The following is a 19,939-nucleotide window of genomic DNA, read 5'->3' on the forward strand; positions in this document are numbered from 1 at the left end:
GGTGGCCTCTGGGTTTTGCACAGTCCTGAGTACAGATGATTTTTGCTTCAATTCGGGAACCTGCTTGCCTTCAAATGTTTACTGCAGCTCATAGAAAGTTGAGAGCAAAGGCGCAGATTGCGAAGGTATCTGTTCACCACTTTTTGAGCAAAGAGGAAAATAAGAAGTCTCAATGATTGTTTAGCAAGTTCTCCCTCTGGAGATCTTCACATGCCTCAATCCAGACCATATTTAACGCAGCTGTGACTGGAGTTGATGACTTTGTGAGGAAAAGGGCATAGGGGCGTAACTGCAGTCGGAAAAGTGAGAATCCTTAAGCTCTTTTCCAACTTACTGCATATTGTATTAAGTATTCTGGGGTCTTAGACACCCCCCCCCCTTTCTTTGCCACTCCATCAAGGACAGCTATGAATCGTCCTACGGTGTGATTGAATTGCTTTGAGGCAATTTATCTCACTCTAAACGTTCACCTCTCTATTCCGTTTTGGCGCACGGTGACGCTTGACCCTTGTTGCCATAGAGATGTAGCGGCGAGGAGAATAGCTGGAGATAAGACTCCTTGACCCTTTGGTTTAACTTGCCGCTTTAACGTGGTGTGAAAACTCCTCAGCGAGTTCTCCAACCCATCCTTTAGCGTCTTCCCTGACCGGTAATATTAATGAAGAAATTCGGTTTCGGGACACAATGGCGAGGAATTAGACACTCAGATGTTTGCATAATGAGCTCCTCTACCTAGCCACTTCTCCGTCTTAATCACCTGGAACTCTCAAAAAACACCTACACCCTTCTTCAGGATCAGACACGGGACTGTCGGACCGCGCGGCCGTCGGACGAATTAATCCGCTCGAGCTTGATTGCCATTGGAGGCGTGTGATTATGCGCCCTGATTACGAAGCCCGCCCGAGGACCGCACACTGCCGGCTACACATCGTCAAGGTGGATATAAAATCACGCAATGATTGCGCTGGGACGGATCAATGCGGCGGTCACGCCGTCGTGTGGCTTGTCTGAAGTGCGCCTATGATTAATACGGGGCACTTGAGCTCTATATAGCCGGTAACGACACTTAACGAGACCTCCGGCTTTCGCATCAAAAGTCGGGCTTTTACACCGTCCTAAAGCAAACACTTAATTTGACGGGCAGTGTAAATGTATTGGTTGCGCTCTAATAGCCGGTGGCTCGACAACAAGGGCGCTTTGAGGTGTTTTCTGAAAAAAACAGCCGTAGACCAGGTGGTCCTACCTGCAGGCCTGACTAGCATATGTGAAAGAGATCAGCAAGAGGCATTCTATCGCCTCAGATAGAAATGTCATGATGAACACGATTCAGTGAGCATGAGTTTAGGAATGACATTTGTTTGGGAATAGCAAGTTTGCGAAAACTCCCCCAACTGAGACACACTCTTAGAGGAAGTTATTTTGCATAATTGAATGGTTAAGATGTACACAAAGTCTAGAAAGGCCTACCAAGTCAAAGTTGTCCTCAGCAGTGGTGTTAGGAGCGAGGCATCTTCCTCTAAAAGCTACCTTACAGAAAGTTATTACATGAAGTGGTTGTGGATACATTGGTAGATGCCTGAGACACTGTTGTATGTGAAGGTTTCAGCTTAAAGCATGCTTTTTTCAATTATGGTGCATGCAGGGCAAGCTAGAACCTAAAGAAAACATAGTTTTCTATTATCAACAGTATAAATAAAGACTCACTGGCCACTTTTGATACTAAATAAAGTGTCTACATTTGTGTTGTAGACATGGCAACTCCTGGTTCCTGTCACCGAAAGAAATTTGGTAAGTTCATATCAAACCACTCTGAATGACTGTTTATATCTCAATGAATGAATTATGTGGTAAAACTGGTGGAATTCCCCCTTAAAAACAACATGGTTTGGACGTAAAACTTTTCTTTTAAAAGGTTCTTCACACTCACATGTCTTATACTAAATTGTGTTTTTTAGAGAACCAAACAGCCAAAGGTTGTTCTATAGCAAGGGAAACTTCTTTGGGTGAAATGAAGTTTATGTCACAGTGACATCATGCTGATAATATGCCAGTCTGGCTTCAAACATTTTAGGTAAGGCGAGTGTCATTTAAACATATATAAGATTTAATCTCTGTCACGTCGTTGGCATTATGTCAGTGTGATGTATGCAAACCTGCTGTTAAAACGCGCTTGTGATTTCACCCAAAACATGTCAGGACAGAAGTTTGACATTAAAGTTTATTTAAAAAGCAGCCTTTTGACTGATGATGCTGATTGAAATGAACCTTTATACATGTTTATGTAGGCTAAAGTAAATTGTCCTGACAAGCTCATGCAGCCTTATGAATGCTGCCTTACAGTACAGCATTGCCACCAATCTCTTCCATACGTTCCTCTGCCTTTACCACAAAACCCACTGTCTCCTCTCACTACAGCGCATATATCTCCCTGGGTTCACGAGGTCAACAGTGCTTCATGTATGAAGTGCTACGGCCAAACCCGTTTCATGGCCATTTCCCTACCCACTCAGCAGCCACAGTGCACTCCATTCTCTGATGCAAAGAGCGCAATAATGGCATCAGAGCCCAACTCAGCATCAAGGGGCCCCATGCCTCACAGTGGATGGAGAGCACCATGCTGCCGCGGCGGACCATGTGGTGGGTCACATGCCGCTCTGTGGCTAGGACTGTGTCAGAGAGACGACGCAGGCTCTTACGCATCGGCGTGGGTGAAAATGATGTACTGCCAGTGGGCTGCGTCATGTGCTACACGCTGAGGAGCCCCTCAGTGCTCTTGCCTGCCGCTCTGCAACAGATTGTGGCAGGCTGGAGCCCAGTCGTTGTGCCGGCCTGGGAGAACGCGGGCCGGTTCTTGGGCTCCTAGAGAATGGTTGAATAATTCTCAAAGCACCCTGGGTTCTGAACATGTTGTACATTACAGTACTTTACAAAAGTGAGAGACCAAGTAACTCATTTGTCAACAAGAAAAATGTGGAAAACACCACATTTAAGAGAAAATTAGACAAAAGCTCCAACAACTAAATATGGCATCGGATTTTTCAGTATTTACGGTGTCCACGCTTCGCATTTATTATGGCTTCCATTCTTTTCGGCAGACTTGCTTTCAGTTTTTCAAAGAAATCTGCGGGGATATTTTTCCACACCTCCAAAAGTTCAAAGTTGGTTTGGATTTTCTGCTTCTCACAATCAAAGTACTCTCAAACACATTCAGTGATTTTGAGGTCTGGACTCTGTTCAGTCTGTTGTGTAGAGAACACCGGCAACTTCTTTGTTTGATTTGCAAATTTTCATTTTTTAGTCTATTTTCTTTTCTCAATAAGGGCTTCTTAACAGCTACAACTCCTTTCAGACTCATAGTGCTGAGTTATTTTCTCACCGTGGAAGGATGAATAAAAACACCTCTGGGTTGTTTCAGATCTGAAGCAAGAGAGCTTGTTTTTTTCTATCAGGCCTACCAGTTTTTAGGAGTCCCGTTGTTTCCTTATGCAAGTGGATTATCTAGAAATATTCACTGAAAATGGATAACTTGTACTTTATGGCTTTTTTGACTGTAGATTAAATGAATGAAGGGTGGTCTCTGACTTTTGTGCAGTGCTATACATGTCTAAAAGTAACCAGACACATTCTCATCTGATTTTTTTTTCAAAATGAAGTTAATAATAGGGAGTTAGCTAGCACTAGCTGTCAAAGGCCATGCTGAGAGGCCATAGAAGGACTACTTTTTGTTTTCAGTTGATGGTTCTTTAAAAAATCGTTTTTGTAAATTAGTGTGAAGGACCTTTTTATAGGAGAACTCCAACAATTTTTCATAATTGCTGCATAATTCAATTGCTGGGATGTGAACACAGTTATTCAGAGAGCTTTGCTGTGAAATACTCCATTCTAAAGAAACTTACTTCTCTACAGTGGTGGTGATAGGAACCAGGGGTCACAACGTCTACAACACAAACATAGACATTTCATGTACTATCCAAAATGTCCAGCCGATCCACACATTATGAGTTTAATTCTGCATATTTTGAGTAATTTGTAAGATTGATACTGGTAAAATAGTGGTAAACCTGAAAGAAAGTTTTTGGAGACTATTTTGCTTTACAACACCCTGCACGTACTACTTCACCGTAAATGGATTTTAAAAATAACGAAACTGTTGTAAAACAATGTTTCAAGCATTTGGAAACATATTCATAACCATTCCACGTAATAACTTTGGCAATAAACGTTTGAGATGTCTGGTTCCTATCACCACCACTGTGAACAGTTCTGAGCATTTCACATCAAACCACTTTGACGTCTTAATAATTTAACTATGGAGACACTTAAACTCAAGCATGTCTCTTAGAGACTCAGACCACTATTGCTATTTTCTGTTCTGACAGCATTGAGGATTCTCAGGTAACAGGTAGAATGTTCAGTTGATAACTATAGAGTTGTAAAAGTGGGCCCATCCAAAACCAGACTACCGAGTCAGATCTCTGAAGATAAATACCAAAAAAGGACACAAGTAAAACTGCAATTCACCTGGAAGACGACTGAATGTGCAGCTTGCGTCTCAAAGGGGATCTGCAATAGATTCAATTTTCACTTCAAGCCTTTGACAACGCGGAGGTCACACACACACCCATAAGAAAAAAAGACTCATTACAACCTGCAGCCCTCCGGCATACTCTGGTGCCCCAAGCGGCATTCGAATCTGACCTTTCGCGTATTCCTGCAGCACAATCTTTTCTCACTCAGCTACACTGGGTCCTAATGATCATGATTAGGATTCTAATAGTGAGACTAGTCAAGGACAAGGGAAAAAATGGCTACTTTTTTCCAAAGTTTACAAGTTCATACCTGTATATGAAGCCTCTGACATTCAATCAAGATAACAAAGCCAGGCATTTACAGGGCTGTACAGAAGTCAGAGACCAAGTCAAAATGGCCATTAAGATGATCCACTTGCACACAGAAAGTTAAAGTAGAGTAAAAAAAGTAGTGTTTCCAAAACTGAAGTTCAAAAAATGATTATGAGATGTCAGAGAAAATGGGACTCCTAACAACCACTGGGTGAGCTGACCAACACTGACCACCGACACTGTCGCCTTTAGATAAACAGCACTTAAAGCTTTCATCTTTGAGGGAGAGGAGAAAATCAAGCTCCACTCTTGATTCAGATCTGAAAAAATCCACAGGAGTTCCTATCCATCCTTCCACTGTGAGAAGACAACTCAACACTATGAGTCTGAAAGGATGTGTAGCTGTCAAGAAGCCCTTACTTAGAAAAAAAACTAAACCAAAATGAAGATCTGCAAATCAAACAAAGTAGCTGGTGGTGTTGTCAGAACAATAGATGACCACCCCAAAACTTGGATCGTGAGAAGCAGAAAATGCAATTAACTTCTAAGACTGAACTTTGGAGGTGTGTAAAAAATATGCCAGCAGATTTCTTTGAAAAGCTGAAAGTGAGTCTCCTGAAAAGAATGGAAGCTGTGATAAAAGTAAAGGATGGACACATTAAATACTGGAAAATCCTATTCTATTTAGTTGTTGAGGCTTCTTTTCTGTTAAATACAAGATTTTCTGTTTTTTAGTCTAACGCTGAAAAACCAATAATACCTAGTTAATGGCTGTTTTGACTGAAAGTGAAATAAAAGCAGGGTGGTCTCTGACTTTTTTCGAAGCACTGTACGAAAAGGATCTCCAATCAGCTGAGCTGTAAGTGATCCGTGGTTTGCAGTAAGTCTCCATCCACTGAGTGAAGTGGTCTGGATGGACTACATCGCTTCAGTAGTACAGAATTCCAGTGCTGGGCCGTTAAAGGCTTTAAATGTCATAAATGTGACCTTGTAGTCAATATGAAATTCAACAGTAAGTCAGTGTGAACTGAATGAGAGCAGAGTGATCTGCTCAAACTGTCTTTTCCTGGTAAGCACACAGGCTGAGCGTTCTGAACTAGCTGGAGACTATTTAGAGAGACACCAATGACAGTTCACTCTTCAAAAAGATGTTTTTTCAAGGGTTCTTCAGTAAAGACAGTGGTTCTATTTAGAACCATGAACACTCAAAGAACCATTTGCATGCTTGAGTGGTTCTATGGTGAAATGGTTTCTCAGATCAATGGTGAATGTGTTCTAAAGGGTTCTCCTATTATAAGCTTCACATCGTAACAATAGCAGAACCATTTTTGGCGTTGTGGAGAACCCTTTTCAAAACTGTTTCAAATAGAACTGCAAACAACACATCTGAAGAACCGCTTCACCATGAAACAAATCATTCAAGCATGCAAATGGCTCTTAAAGTGTTCATGGTTCTATAGAAATATTATTGTCTTTACTAAAGAACCCTTTAAGGTTTTTGTAGTAAAGGCAGTGGTTCTATTTAGAACTATGAACATTAAAGAAACATTTGCATGCTGGAGTGGTTCTTTGCATGGTTAAATCGTTCTTCAGATCCATCGTGAATGTGTTCTAAAGGGTTCTATCGTTACAAGCTTCATATCGCAACAATAACAAGAACCCTTTTTGGTGTATAGAAAAACTTTCTATGTAGAACTGCGTACAACATTTCTGGAGAACCGTTTCACGATACAAAGAACAGTTTAATCATGCAAATGGTTCTTAGAGTGTTCATGGTTCTATAGAAATAATGTCTTTACTAAAGAACTCTTGAAGAACCATTTTTATTAAAGAATGTCGTCTAAACTAGTAGTTACAAAAGCATCTCCGCAAGAGTCTTATTTTGAATGTTTCTCCTGACACTGACCTGTTTTTAATGGTCGTTTCAACTGGAAATTCAATAAATGAAGTGTGGTCTGAAGGTGTGGTTTGTGCCATACTGTACTTCATGTCTGAATATGCTTTACTTGAACCCCTGAAATTAGTGGGCCCACAATTATTGTTACACACTTCTACAACTTAGTAGATTTGTAGTGTATGCTTTAATAGTAAGCCTTATAATGAAATAAGCCTGTGATTTTAAAGGGACTGGTGAACTTCCATTGTCAAAGTAAATGGGATTACTCTTTAAAAGACTCAGGAAATAGTTTTATTCATAAACATCAGTCATAAAAATAACAAACATCAATGTTCATCCAAAGTATTTTTGTATAAACTGTCTCGGTATGTACAAAATCATTCTCCCAGCATAGGAAGAGATTAAAAATAACTTAAGGCAAGTTTCCCATGAACAGCCCTCTCCCCCCCCCAAATCACCATTTCTCCAACAAACCCATTTGCCCAGTACAATACAATTGTGATATAACTGTCGTAAGATTGTTGTACCTTCATGTAGAAGAAGAACTACTGGAAAAAAAAGAAAGAAATGCAGCAATGTGTGCTACCTAGTTACTCAACAGCAACGTTTAGCCTTGTGCTATTCTAGTCCTGCCTCATCACGTTACAAACTACAAGAGCCGCGTGATTCATAATTCATTGATTTATATACACACATGTAGTGGGGTTGAAAGCGATAACTGTCCGACAGTGACAAGTCGTTGTGTCCAAGTGCCTGTTGTCTGACCTTTCGTGGTCGTGTCAGACGGCAAGTGGCATCGTATTAAAAATACTCAAGCCTTTCACCCTTACATGTGGACTCCATTACGTCCATCCCATCTCTTACTGAGCTCTGCCTCTTCTTTTATCACACATAGGAAACACTGTGAGTTCATAAATAAAACTTCTTTTTGTTCATTTTCCAATATCCAAATCAGCAACCATGGAAATATAGGCAAACGTTTAGAAAAATACAAATGATCATAGGCATATAAATATATTTATTATCATTTTTTTGTCCACTTACGGTGTAAATCTGACAATTAGAGAATAAATTCCTCGTCAAACAACACAATTACCATTCAATAGCATAGCAACCAAAAAAAAAGAATAAAAAATAAACACGTCAAAAGAAATAACATTATATCTTTAAAAAGAAAAAAGGCCTTGGCGCAAGTGAACCACAAGTCGTGGTGTAGCCAAGGCATAGTTTGCCACCACCATGATGTCAGACGAGGTAAAACTTGCCTCGCTTCTGCAGCGAGGCGTCATCAGATATTAATCAATAACATCACACATCAACATAAACATGCATTTTCAAAGGGTTATCAAACAGGTGGTCCACATGGGAATATAGATATAGAGATATATAAAAAAGACTCCAAAAGCACAAATTTCATAAAAGACTCTTAGTTGGAGGAGATTAAGTGCAATACATTCAGGAGTTGAGGTCGGAGGAGCTGTCCAGCAAGAGGTGCTGAACTGCAGGTCAGAACCGAACAACTGGACAACAGAAAAAAAAAAAGAAAATACAAAACAAACCAAAACAAAACCTCAAAAGATCAGTTTTTTTTCTGCGGTTGCTGCACAGAGAGCAAGCGGCATGAGGGAAGAAGCAGATGAGGGGTCCATTTAAAGTTCTCTGCTTTGCTTTGTGGGGGACCAAACGTCCTCTCCCTCTATTCTGATGCTCAAACTGAGAGTGACCTGTGATCAAATAGCTTTTAATTAGGGGTCCAAGCACAGAAAGCTGGAACCCAACTGGAATTTCTTATCATTTTTACAGAAAAGCTTTAAAGTCTTTCAAGCTGGAGCGTCTTGCACAGCCTCCCTCTCTTTATCTCTCTCTCTCTCTCTCTCTCTCTCTCTCTCTTTCTCATACAAAAGCTCATTAGGGCCTCAAAAGCTCGTGATGGCCTTTTTTTACGTTTGTTTGTTCGTGCCTTCGTTTGTTTGTTTGTTGTTTAACTCAGGAGACCCCCCCGCGTGCTGGGAAAGGGCCATCCCCCTGCCGCCGCGGCCGCAGCTGCCGCCGCCGCCGCCGCTCCGGCCGCCTGCTGACGCTCGAGCTCCTTCTCGCGCTGCTTGAGGTGCACGCGCGCGTGCCGCTTCCTCTCGTCGCTGCGCGCGAACCGCTTGCCGCACGCGTCGCAGGAGAAGGGCTTCTCTCCGGTGTGCGTGCGCGTGTGCGTGGTCAGGTGGTCGCTGCGGCTGAAGCTGCGCGCGCACACGCGGCACCGGAAGGGCCGGTGGCCCGTGTGGATGCGCACGTGCCGGTTCAGCTCGTCCGAGCGCGAGAAGCGCCGCTCGCAGCCGCTCATGGGGCACGCGAAGGGCTTCTCCTTAGCGCGCGGAGGCGCACCTGAACCACCGCCGCCGCCGCCGCTCTTGCGCACACGTGCGGGCTTTTGCGGGCGCGCTGCGTACGTTTGCGCAAAGGACTCGGGCAGCAAAGAGGAGAAGAGGAGCGAGTCGATGGTAGAAGATGAGGAAGAGGAGGATAAAGACGAGGAGGAAGAGGAGGAAGAAGAGGAAGAGGAGGAGGTCACGTAGCTGCTGCTGTTGTTGTTGTTGTTGCTGCTGTTGTTGTTGTCCTCGTCGGCGCCATACGCGCCGAAAGCGTGCGCGCACGCACTCGCGAAGTCCTGCTCGTGCTTGACGGCGCTCTCCGCCGCTTTGAAGTCCCCGTCCGGGTTGACGGGGCCGAACGAGTCCAGCAGGTCCTTCACGTCCGCGTGCTGGAAGGGCTCCGGCTGGAAGTAGCAGTAGTAGCCGCTGTTGTTGGCGCTGCCGGCGTTGTTGGCGCTGCTGGTGCTGCTGCTGTTGTTGTTCTCGTACTCGCTCGCGCTCCACTCGTACCCTTCGCTTTCCAGCTCGCGCTTCACCACCAGCACGGGCAGCGCGGCGGCCTCGGTCAGGGGGACGGACTCCGCGTAGCCCTGGCCCTGCTGCTGCTGCTGCTGCTGCCCCACCGGGGGGTAGAGAGGAGGCGGGGTGGCGCTCGTGCTGGCGCTTCCCCGCGCGTCCGCGCTCGGGCTCGTGGAGACGCCGCCGACGATCTCGCTGATCATGCTGAGCAGAGTCTCCGCGCTGCACGAGGCTCCGCGCGACGCCTCCACGTAGAAGCTGCCCGAGTAGGACAGCGAGGAGTCGAAGCTCCCTCTGGGGCCCAAGCACGGCGAGTAGAGGTCCGCCGAGACGGGCTCGGTTTTAGGAGTCACCGAGGTGTCTGCTGGGAAACAGAGAGAAACATATAAAGAACAGGAACACAACAGACTTGTATAACAGTGTATACATACACTATATAGTATTACGATTGCATGTATACACCTTTACCATGTATATATGTATGTGTAATATTAAAATACATATTTATAAACATTTGATATGATGTATATATCAAATGTGTGTGTGTATATATATATATATATATATATATATATATATATATATATTAATGTATGCATTTACAAGCACTTTCATATATATATATATATATATATATATATATATATATATATATATATATATATATATATACACACACCACAGAGAGAGATAGATAGATAGATAGATAGATAGATAGACAGAATGTACAGCCATATTAAAAACTATATCTATCTATCTCTCTATCTATCTATCTATCTGGTGTAGTTGCTTTGCCTGCACAGCTTTAAGAATTTTTTATAAAGACATTTGCACTAAACTACACCTGAATTTTTCCAACTTCGACATTAATGACTGTATCTAAATGCAGCATCTATCTATCTATCTATCTATCTATCTATCTATCTATCTATCTATCTATCTATCAGGCCACACTTTCAACACATCCAGCTGAATTTTACAGTTGGTGTTACATAAGTAGCAGCTACGTAGACGCGCACTATGGTGAAATGGGTGGACCCCCAAAAATGAACGTACACATCAAAATAGCGATAAATCAGAGTGAAAACTTAGTCGTTAAAAAAAAGGAGTTGCAAAAAGAAACAAGACAAACAAGCAAAAAAAAAAAAACCTCACCGTGTGGAAAGTGTGCTGCGTCCATGAAGACGAGGTCCCGCTCTTCTTTGGCTCCGTGAGTTTCCATGGCCATGGCAGAGGTGTTACAACTCTCAAACTGAGGGTAGAAAGAGTCTTGAGAGTTCAAATCCATGTTGTTGAGCATGTTTGCGGGAAAAGATTAGCCAGCGCCTATCAATCCGAGCGGAGTGGAGGAGCGTGAAGGGGGAAAAACACAAATGTTGACCAAAGAAAATGATGGAAGTTGAAGGTGCTTCTGCTCTGTCAATCGGCTCCGTAAAGGCTGTGATCCAGTAGAGAAGAGAAACAAAAGTCAGAGTGGAAATCCCCCTTTTTTGGTTGGTTTTGTGGTTCCTCAGATGTGTTACTGCTGCTCGATGTTCTCCCGCTATCTGTTGCTCAGAGTCTTCACCACCAATCGCTTTTATACACTTGGGCTGAGCCATCGTCCCTCCTCCCCATTCATCGTCTCCACTGAGAGGATTCCCCCGCTGCGTTTGTCGTCTTCTTGGCCATAAATGGACAGAGGATGTGACGGGCTTCCCCCCAAAAAAGGAGAGTTGTACGTTTCTGACGCTTCCACTAATGTTTCTCGTAAGGACATTGTGGAAGCAGGCAGAAAAGCATAGTCTCCTCTTTAGTGAATGCCTTTATGAGTTAGACATGTAGGCTTACTGTACAGAACACAAAGGCTTTACTTTAAATACCTTGCTAGAAATTCTCAGATGTGTTTTTATTGCTAAAATCACAAGTCTCTTTGAATTGTAACCATAGTCGAACCCCTTTTGGTGCTATATTAAACCATTTCTTTAAAGAACCATATATGTGATTCCCATGATAGAAAAAGAACCATTGAAACATTCAAATGGTTCTTTGAGCTGTCATCATTCTGTAACCGTCATATTTATTATAGAACCCATGAAGAACCCCCATTTTTAAGGGTGTATAAAGTACTTTTTTAACACCACTCAATTGAAAGGTTCTTTAGGGAGCCAAAAGTGTAAAAAAAGGGGTTTCTTTAGGGTTCTTTCACCTTTACTAAGGTTACATATCAAAATCTGGCAGCTCAAAAATAAAATTAAAATACAGTTTAAAAAAATGATTGCATGGTAAAATGGTTCTTCACTAATTATGAGTTATTGTTGTATGTGGTTCCTTGAAGAAACTTAAGAAAATTGGTACATATAGCACCAAAAAGTGCTCCACTGTTGTTACAAGTCAAAGAACTATGGTACCATATACATGGTATTGTGAGAATGTGTGGCATCTCCAAAGAACCCTCTTTGGAAACATTTTAAGCAACTTTTTAAAAAGGTTAAGAGCTTATACTTGTCTAGAAAGGCATTGAAATAAAGCAAAATACAGCCGTCTCATTTTCTTTTTCTGCAACAAATCTTAATGCAAACAAAAACAACTGCGTATAAGAAGGCTTTTCTCCTGCAGCTCGCCCTTACTAGTCAATACACATTTTGTAATGTTCTCTGTACCAACCAAGTGAGAGCAGAAACGCTTAGCCAGAGCCTGACATTTGGACAATCAATACGTCACACAGTCGTAGAACAGTCATGCTAACACTGACATTTGGTGGGAAAAAGCCAGTCTTATTATATATTTATGTTTATCTATGAAACATAATTCCACAAAATCCGTAAGACTGGAATGAGTAAAGGATAAGAAATGTTGAACAGAGAGCTGAGAAAATGTAATGCTTGCTGAAGAGTAATAAATGCATTAATGCCTTAATGAGCTGTACACTCTGAAAAATAGTGGGCCTCGTTCACCAACGATTCTTAAGAAGAAATTTCTTTTAAAACCCACTTACGCAGTTTTCACAAAGATTCTGAATGTTTTCTTCTTTTTTTTAGGTTTTTTTAGAACAGAATGTATGAAGAGCACAAAGAGCACAAAGATGCAAACAGTTCTGCGGTTTAAGAACATGTCATGAATTTGACGTAGACTTTTTCTTAGAATTTCTCTCAAGAACAAATTTAAGAAAAAACCTTAGGAAGATATTGGTGACTGAGGCTCACTATTATTAAGTGCCTTCAAGTTGATTCCATCTCCCAGCGGCCTTGAGCATAGTGTTTCTCCAAAATGTCCAGCCTTCTGTTTTAGGTTTCTTAAAGGCTTGTTCATGGCTGCTTTGCCTGTATCCAGCTCTCTTTTCCAATGAATTGATTCTTCACATACATTTCCAATATAAGAGAGCTTCAGTCTGGGCTTTAAGTGAGAGGTGAAGCTTGATTTGGTCAGGGAACTTGTTTCTTTTCTTTACCATCCAAGGTATTCTCCAAAGTCTTCACCAGCATCAAAGTTCATATGCATCAATGTTTTCTTTTTTTTATTGTCCAGCTTTCACAACCACAAAGAACCATAGAAAAGATCACAGAGGCACATTACTACATCTGAAGATCTTTTTAAGCTACTTTGTCTTTGTTCTTCACTAAGAACCACCTTTTAGTATAGAACATTTACATTATGTGGACTTTACAATTTAAAAAATCCTTTGTAAGCTTCTTAAGGGAGTAATAGTGGTTCTTCTTATATGATCACTTCAAAGATCCTTTTTTTTGGCACCTTTAGTTTTAATTGTCTGTATTGGTGAGAGCTGTCTGTATTGGTGAGAGCTCTTAAACCAAAGTTATGGAGAGCACCATGTATAATACTGTATTGGTGAGAGCTCTTAAACCAAAATTATGGAGAGCATCATTTATAATGCTGTATTGGTGAGAGCTCCTAAACCAACACATTGGAGAGCACCATTTATAATACTGTATTGGTGAGAGCTCTTAACCAACCCTATGGAAAGCACCAGATATAATACTGTTTTAGTGAGAGCTCTTAAACCAACACTATAGAGAGCAGCATTTATTATACTGTGTTGATGAGAGCTCCTAAACCAACATCATGGGGAGCACCATGTATAATACTGTATTAATGAGCGCTTATAAATCAACACTATGGAAAGCACCATATATAATACTGTACTGATAAGAGCTCTTAAACCAACACTATGGAGAGCACCATTTATAATACTGTGTTTGTAAGAGCTCTTAAGCCAACACTATGAAGAGCACCATCTATAATACTGTATTGGTGAGAGCTATTAAACAAACACCGCAGAGAGTAATGTTTATAATATTCTATTGATGAGAGCTCTTAAACCAACACCATGGAGAGCACCACTTATAATACTGTGTTTGTAAGAGCTCTTAAACTAACACTATGAAGAGAGTGTATGGAGAGTAACGTTTATAATACTTTATTGGTGAGAGCTTATAAACCAACATTTTGGAGAGTACCATGTATAATACTGGATTGGTAAGAGCTCTTAAACAAACACTATGGAGAGCATCATTTTTAATACTGTATCGTGGAGAGCTCTTAAACCAACACATTGGAGAGCACCATTTATAATACTGTATTGGGGAGAGCTCTCAAACCATCACTATGAAGAGCACCATTTATAATACTGTACTGGGGAGAGCTCTTAATCATCACTATGGAGAGCACCATCTATAATACTGTATCGGGGAGAGCTCTTAAACCATCACTATGGAGAGCACCATTTATAATACTGTACTGGTTAGAGCTTTTAAACCAACTTAGCACCATCTATCACTGTATTGGTAAGAGGTCTTAAACCAACACCATACTACTTTGCTGGTGAGGTTGCTTAAACTGCATCCTCAGCTAAAAGCTATATAGTTCCCAAAAAGTTCTCTGACGTGTAACAGTAGTAGAACATGTTTTGGTGCTACAGAAAAAAAGTTATCTAAAGAACCACAAATAACAGGCTTCCATCATACATTCTTTAAAAAGATGTTTCTTCAAGGGTTTTTTTAGTAAAGGCAATGGTTTATGTAGAGCCATGAGTTCTATATAGAACCATTTCATGCTTAAATGGTTCTTTGCATTATGAAATGCAGGGGAACGTGTCGTATATGGCTCTATATAGCACCAAAAAGAGTTCTTCTGTTGTTATAATGTCAAACCTTTTTTGGTTTTAAATAATATGTGACTTTTGCTTTTAATGAAGACCCTTGAATAACCCTTCCTGCTAAGGGAGCACTATAGAAGCCCTGTTCATATTGCTACATTGGTTAGATTACTGTGGATAGCACCATCCACCCAGCACTGGCCAGAGCACTGAACCCGTAGAGAGCGCCACCCATACAGCAGTGCTGGTCAGGAGAACCTTTTAAATCAGCACCACGGACAGCGCCACTTCAAATCCCACCCCGCACTACAGCTGTTATTAACTAGCATTAAACGCGGCGCCAAATACTATCAATGCATCTTAATTGCACAGATGCAAAAACTTCCAAGCGTACAAAGTGTCACGCGCGTGCGTAAAAGTACTTACGCACCGTTTAATCAGCGGGAGCAGATAACGTGAAGTGAATGGAGGTTCTTGCATTTAGGCTCGTTTCCGCGCAACATATTAAGGACCAGAAGTAGAAAAAAAGCCACAAATCAGTCGTCAAACTGGACGTGACGGCTGCGCTGAGTGTTCTTCATACTTATTATGATAATGACACAATCGCACTCGTCTCGGAAAAGGCAAATAAGTCTGACATTCTCCTGAACAAATCGCTTCCACCGCGGTAATGCGCTCTTATTCGAGGGCCCAATGTGTTGCCTCTCTCCACGGGCGGTCTCCTCCAGTCGACCTAAATCTATTAAATAGTTCATAACACCAAGACGCTGTTGTGATAACTGCCGAGCAGCGCTCACCTCTCGCCTCTGCAAAATGCCACGGAGCTCCGTAATGGCTTTATGTAATGCTGTGCACTTACCAAGATTATTGCACTGAAGTAATGCAATTGAGGGTAAGAGCGTAATGAGACACGTGTCAGTATAGTTTGTTCCAATTGATCCGAATCGACTTCGATTTGGAGCCAGTAACTATAAAAGACTCACTGTTAAGCGCCACGCTTAAACATAGAGAGGCGCGTCTTTGAACCAGTTTAGGTTCCCCAAACAACTTTGGCATGGACCATCCATGAGGTTGGTGGAAACGCTTTAAGCGGTGTAGCAGTATGAACAGTGCTGGTGCTGCATCCTTCAAAAGGGGTTGTTCAGTAGCGATTACGCATAGAACTGTACGAGAACTCAAAGAACCATGAGAGTGTTTAACTGGTTCTTCACAAAATGGTTCTTCTCCATGATGGCAAATCTGTTGTTCACGCTTCTGTTAGAAACCTTTTTGCTATGAGCGTAGCTTAAGCACTTTTACCAACACATTTGGTTTAAGAGCTCTTATAAATGTTTGAACCCCTCAGCGAAACACAGCATAACATATTTAAAAATAATGGTGCTGCAAAGGGGTTCTTTGGCATGGCACCATAGAACAACCAATTTGGGTTCCATAAAAAAGCCTTCCAATTCATGGTGCTCGTGTAAACTATCTCGCTACATCCTTGAAAAAGTGTTCTTCACAGGTTTTTCTATACCAAACATGTATAAAACCCTGACAACTCAAAGATCTCTTCTTTATGATGGCAATTTGTTGTATGTGGTTCTTTAAAGAACTTTAAAGAAATAAAAATGGTTCTATAAACCACTATTGTTACAAGTTCAAGAACCTTTTTTTGCTATCAGCATAGCTTAAGACCTCTCACCAGCACCGTAGGTTTAAGAACTCCAATGTCATTACCAATACCATGTTATAAATAGGCAGGTTCGGACCCTCTCAGCAAAACAACATGTTTACAAATAAATGGCACCAAAAAGGGGTTCTTTGGCATGACACCATAGAACAACCAATTTGGGTACCCTAACAAACCTTCTGATAGATCATCCATGGTGCTGGTGTAACCTCTTTAACTAATGTAATATGAATAATGCTGTCATGTTGCTACACTCCTAAAAAAGGGTTCTTCAAGGGTTCCTCAGCAAAGCTTATACATAAAAACTTGTTGCATGTTGTATGGTTCTAAAAAAGCACCAAAAAGTGTACCACTATTGTTCAGAATCTTTTTTTTTTCAGTACTATATAAAAACCTTTTTGCTAAGAGCGTAGCTTAGGCTGTCTCATCAGCACAGTAGTATGGTGTTGGTTAAAGAGCTCTCACCAAAGCAATATTATAAATGGTGCTCTCCAAAATATTGGTTTAAGAGCTTTTATCGACACAGCATTATAAATGTGTTTGTTTAAACTCGTTAAGCAATTGATGGCATCTCACCCTTATGAAAACGGATTCTTCAAGGGTTCTTCGGTAAAGGCAACAGTTATGTACAGAACCATGGCAACCGAAGGAATCATTTCACTGTTTAAATGGTTCTTCTCTATGATGGAAAATTTATCGTATGTACGTTTTTTCAAAAAAGGGTTCCACAACTATACAGAACCCTTTTTGCTAAGCATGTGCATATTTAAAACTAAACAGTCTTCGAAACGATGACATAAGAAGAACCACTATGACTCCCTTAAGAGCCTTTCAATTGATGGTTCTAGAACTACACCAATCAGTGAGATCTGGTGTGAAGAACCTTTATAATTGAAAGAATCTTCACATAATGTAAAGTTTCTATATAGAAATGTCCTAGAACCGTATGTCTAGGCTGAGAATTTGTTAGGAACCTTCATTTGTAAGAGTGTTCTTTTCACCAACCGATTTGCAGAAGATGCCAGTTGCTCGATATGAAATTAAGCAGGGGATGAACATCAGCTAATTCTGTTTTTTTATGTCCTCAAAACTGCTGAGAGTTTAGTAATATGATCATATCAGTTTACTAATATGTAAATGTTCTGTTTGCTAGGCTGCTGCGCCTAAGAGAATGGAAACAGAGTGTCTGGCATCTACAACCATCCCCTTCTGGAGAGCTGTTACTTGCTACCCATCTGCTCTTTTAAGTGATTTTTTTATTTCCAATGGCAGTACAGTCACCCTGACTCAGGCACCGTTAATCACGTCCATTCAAATTTTTTCTTCCTCGTTAGCTTCAGAAACACAGTTTGGTTTCAAGGCTTTGAGACCATGTTAAAAATGAGAAATGTTTTCTACCCACAACAAATTTAATGCCGATTTAGGAAATGAATGGAAACTTTTCAAGATTCAGGATGGGTTGTATCAGGCTACACTGGAGCGGCACTGTTACCTATGGCAACAGAAACTATGCCTAAAAGAACAGGCTCATTAATTTATGATGCAACACTATCTGTACATCCTTTTAGGAAAAAAAAAAATACAACATACAGCACTGTGTAAAAGTCAGAGGCCACATTTTATTTATTTAATTTCCAGTCAAAACAACCATTAAGCACAAGTTACTCATTGTGCAGGAGATATTTCTGAGATCACATAAAACATAATACACCTGCATATGGAATTTTCTAAGACAACAACAAGAAGAAGGTCACACAATGATTAAAAGATAACAAGAAAATGGGATTCCTAACAACTGTGCAAGATATGATAGACCACCAAAACTGTCCTCATCAAATGAACAGTACTCAAAGACCCAGGGAACCTAAATCTGCTTTCTTTCTAATTAGGTTAAGCTTGTTCTTGCAAATAAACAGTAAACATGTACTAAGTTCACCCTTTGAATAATGTTCCAATGACCAATAAGTGGGTGATATATTTCACCATATTTCTTTCCTCTCAATGTAAACTGGGTGGTCCAAGTCTTGGGCAACGCTTCCGTAAGCTTTCCCCTGACCAATCACAAGGCTGACGTGTCCTGCTCGGCCACACAAAACAGTTTCAGGATCAGAGAAACTTAGCGAGCTAAAGCTAACCCAGCATATCCAAAAGGTAGCAAGATAATCCACCTGTCTGTAGCTGCCTGTCGCACATTCATTCTTTTATCCATACATGAACACTGTTCACTTGTCTGTTTCTTCATCCATCCGTCTGCCTACCTGTTCGTCCGTGACTTTTTCATCCGGTTACTGGTTTCATCCGATTTTCGTTCTGTAAGAGTGACAGAGCAGGCTAGGAGTGCTGGACAGAGTGCTGTGAATCAAGCAGCAGAAAATGCAACCAATGTGTAAGACTGAACTTTAGAGGTGTGCAAAAATATCCCTGCAAATTTCCTCAGAAAAACTGAAAGTCTCCTGAAAAAGAATGAAAATGCTGTAACACACTAAATACTGTAGTTTCAAGTTGTTTGGGCTTCAATGATACTTTAATGTAATATGTTTTCTGCTTTTTAATCTGACTGAAAAACTTGTAATGTTGTCGCAACTAGACAGATAAAAGGTGGTCTCTGACTTCTGCACCGTACTATACAGTACTTTAGCACAGTCAGTGTTTCTTATGACTGTGCCCTCCAAGTTGGTTGCATTAGACTGTTTATAATACAGTTAAAGGCAGAGTCACAGTTTGGTCTGGATATCGACTCAGTCTCGAGGCTGATAATTTCCTATGTCTCCTCAAAGTACAGAACACTGTAAAGACGAGAAAAAGAACTGTTGAACCTTTTGATAGTGCACAATCAAAGACACCCTCGCGTCTCTGTTTCGCAGGACAGAAGAGGACACAAGTCTAGCTGTAGGAACCTGTAGGACTCGGGGAGACATCTGTTGAAAAGTCCTGTTGAAGTGATACTCGAAGGCTGTTTTGTAACTTTCCTTTTAGCCAATTAAAGCACAGTTACTTTCTTGGTTGGGCCCAGACTAATTGTCTGTGTAATAGCAGAGAAAAGCTGTATATTTTACTATTTTAGTTCTGTGCTAAACATAAGACTCTGGAGTTACATAATTGCATCCAATGTGAAGCTTCTCCTAGTTGTACCTATGGTTACTGTAACTGTAAATAAAAAAACAACACCTGATTGCAAAGCAGTGTCACTGAGCGATGCCCCTGTGTCCCACTGGCCTGCAGCAGTTTTGCGATCATGCCTATGCTGTTCCAAGCTTCATTAAGTGGAAATAACAGAATTTCTATTTGAAAAGAAATCTCTTCCCTGCTAAAGAGGATGGCAAATGTCTACTTAGGTGGTACATTTAGACCAGGTGGAAACTGGGCCTGCATTTTTTCCCCTGGCGCACAGCTGTGTGCATCTTCGTGCAAGATGAAGTGAAGAGAAAAGAATTTTTGGAGCTATATCAGCAGAGGAGGAATCATAGCCCCCCACCCACACACACATCATATTCCTGCAACATGTCCCACATTACGATTCCCCTAAAGGCACCGGAGGAAGGCTCATCT

The 19,939-nt window shown here is 41.2% G+C and overlaps 1 protein-coding gene across 1 annotated transcript; it reads right to left on the minus strand.

The window, feature by feature from the left end:
• Window positions 1-8,283: 8,283 nt before the first annotated feature.
• On the minus strand, window positions 8,284-11,158 carry LOC118816882 (early growth response protein 1-B). The gene is made up of 3 exons (XM_036583486.1): window positions 10,779-11,158; window positions 9,366-9,987; window positions 8,284-9,335 (listed from the first exon to the last, which is right to left on the minus strand). The coding sequence occupies exons 1-3, from the start codon at window positions 10,921-10,923 to the stop codon at window positions 8,720-8,722; spliced, it is 1,383 nt and encodes a 460-aa protein (XP_036439379.1). The 5' UTR covers window positions 10,924-11,158; the 3' UTR covers window positions 8,284-8,719.
• Window positions 11,159-19,939: the final 8,781 nt, after the last annotated feature.

This window comes from Colossoma macropomum, unplaced genomic scaffold (assembly GCF_904425465.1).
Source record: "Colossoma macropomum unplaced genomic scaffold, Colossoma_macropomum, whole genome shotgun sequence".
NCBI lineage: Eukaryota > Metazoa > Chordata > Actinopteri > Characiformes > Serrasalmidae > Colossoma > Colossoma macropomum.

Coding starts and splice junctions, on each gene's coding strand:
- LOC118816882 (XM_036583486.1), bottom strand. CDS start 10,923: ATGCTCAACAACATGGATTTGAACTCTCAAGACTCTTTCTACCCTCAG. Junction 9,988..10,778: donor CGCAGCACACTTTCCACACG/GTGAGGTTTTTT, acceptor TCTGTTTCCCAG/CAGACACCTCGGTGACTCCT. Junction 9,336..9,365: donor TGCGCGCACGCTTTCGGCGC/GTATGGCGCCGA, acceptor CAACAACAACAG/CAGCAACAACAACAACAACA.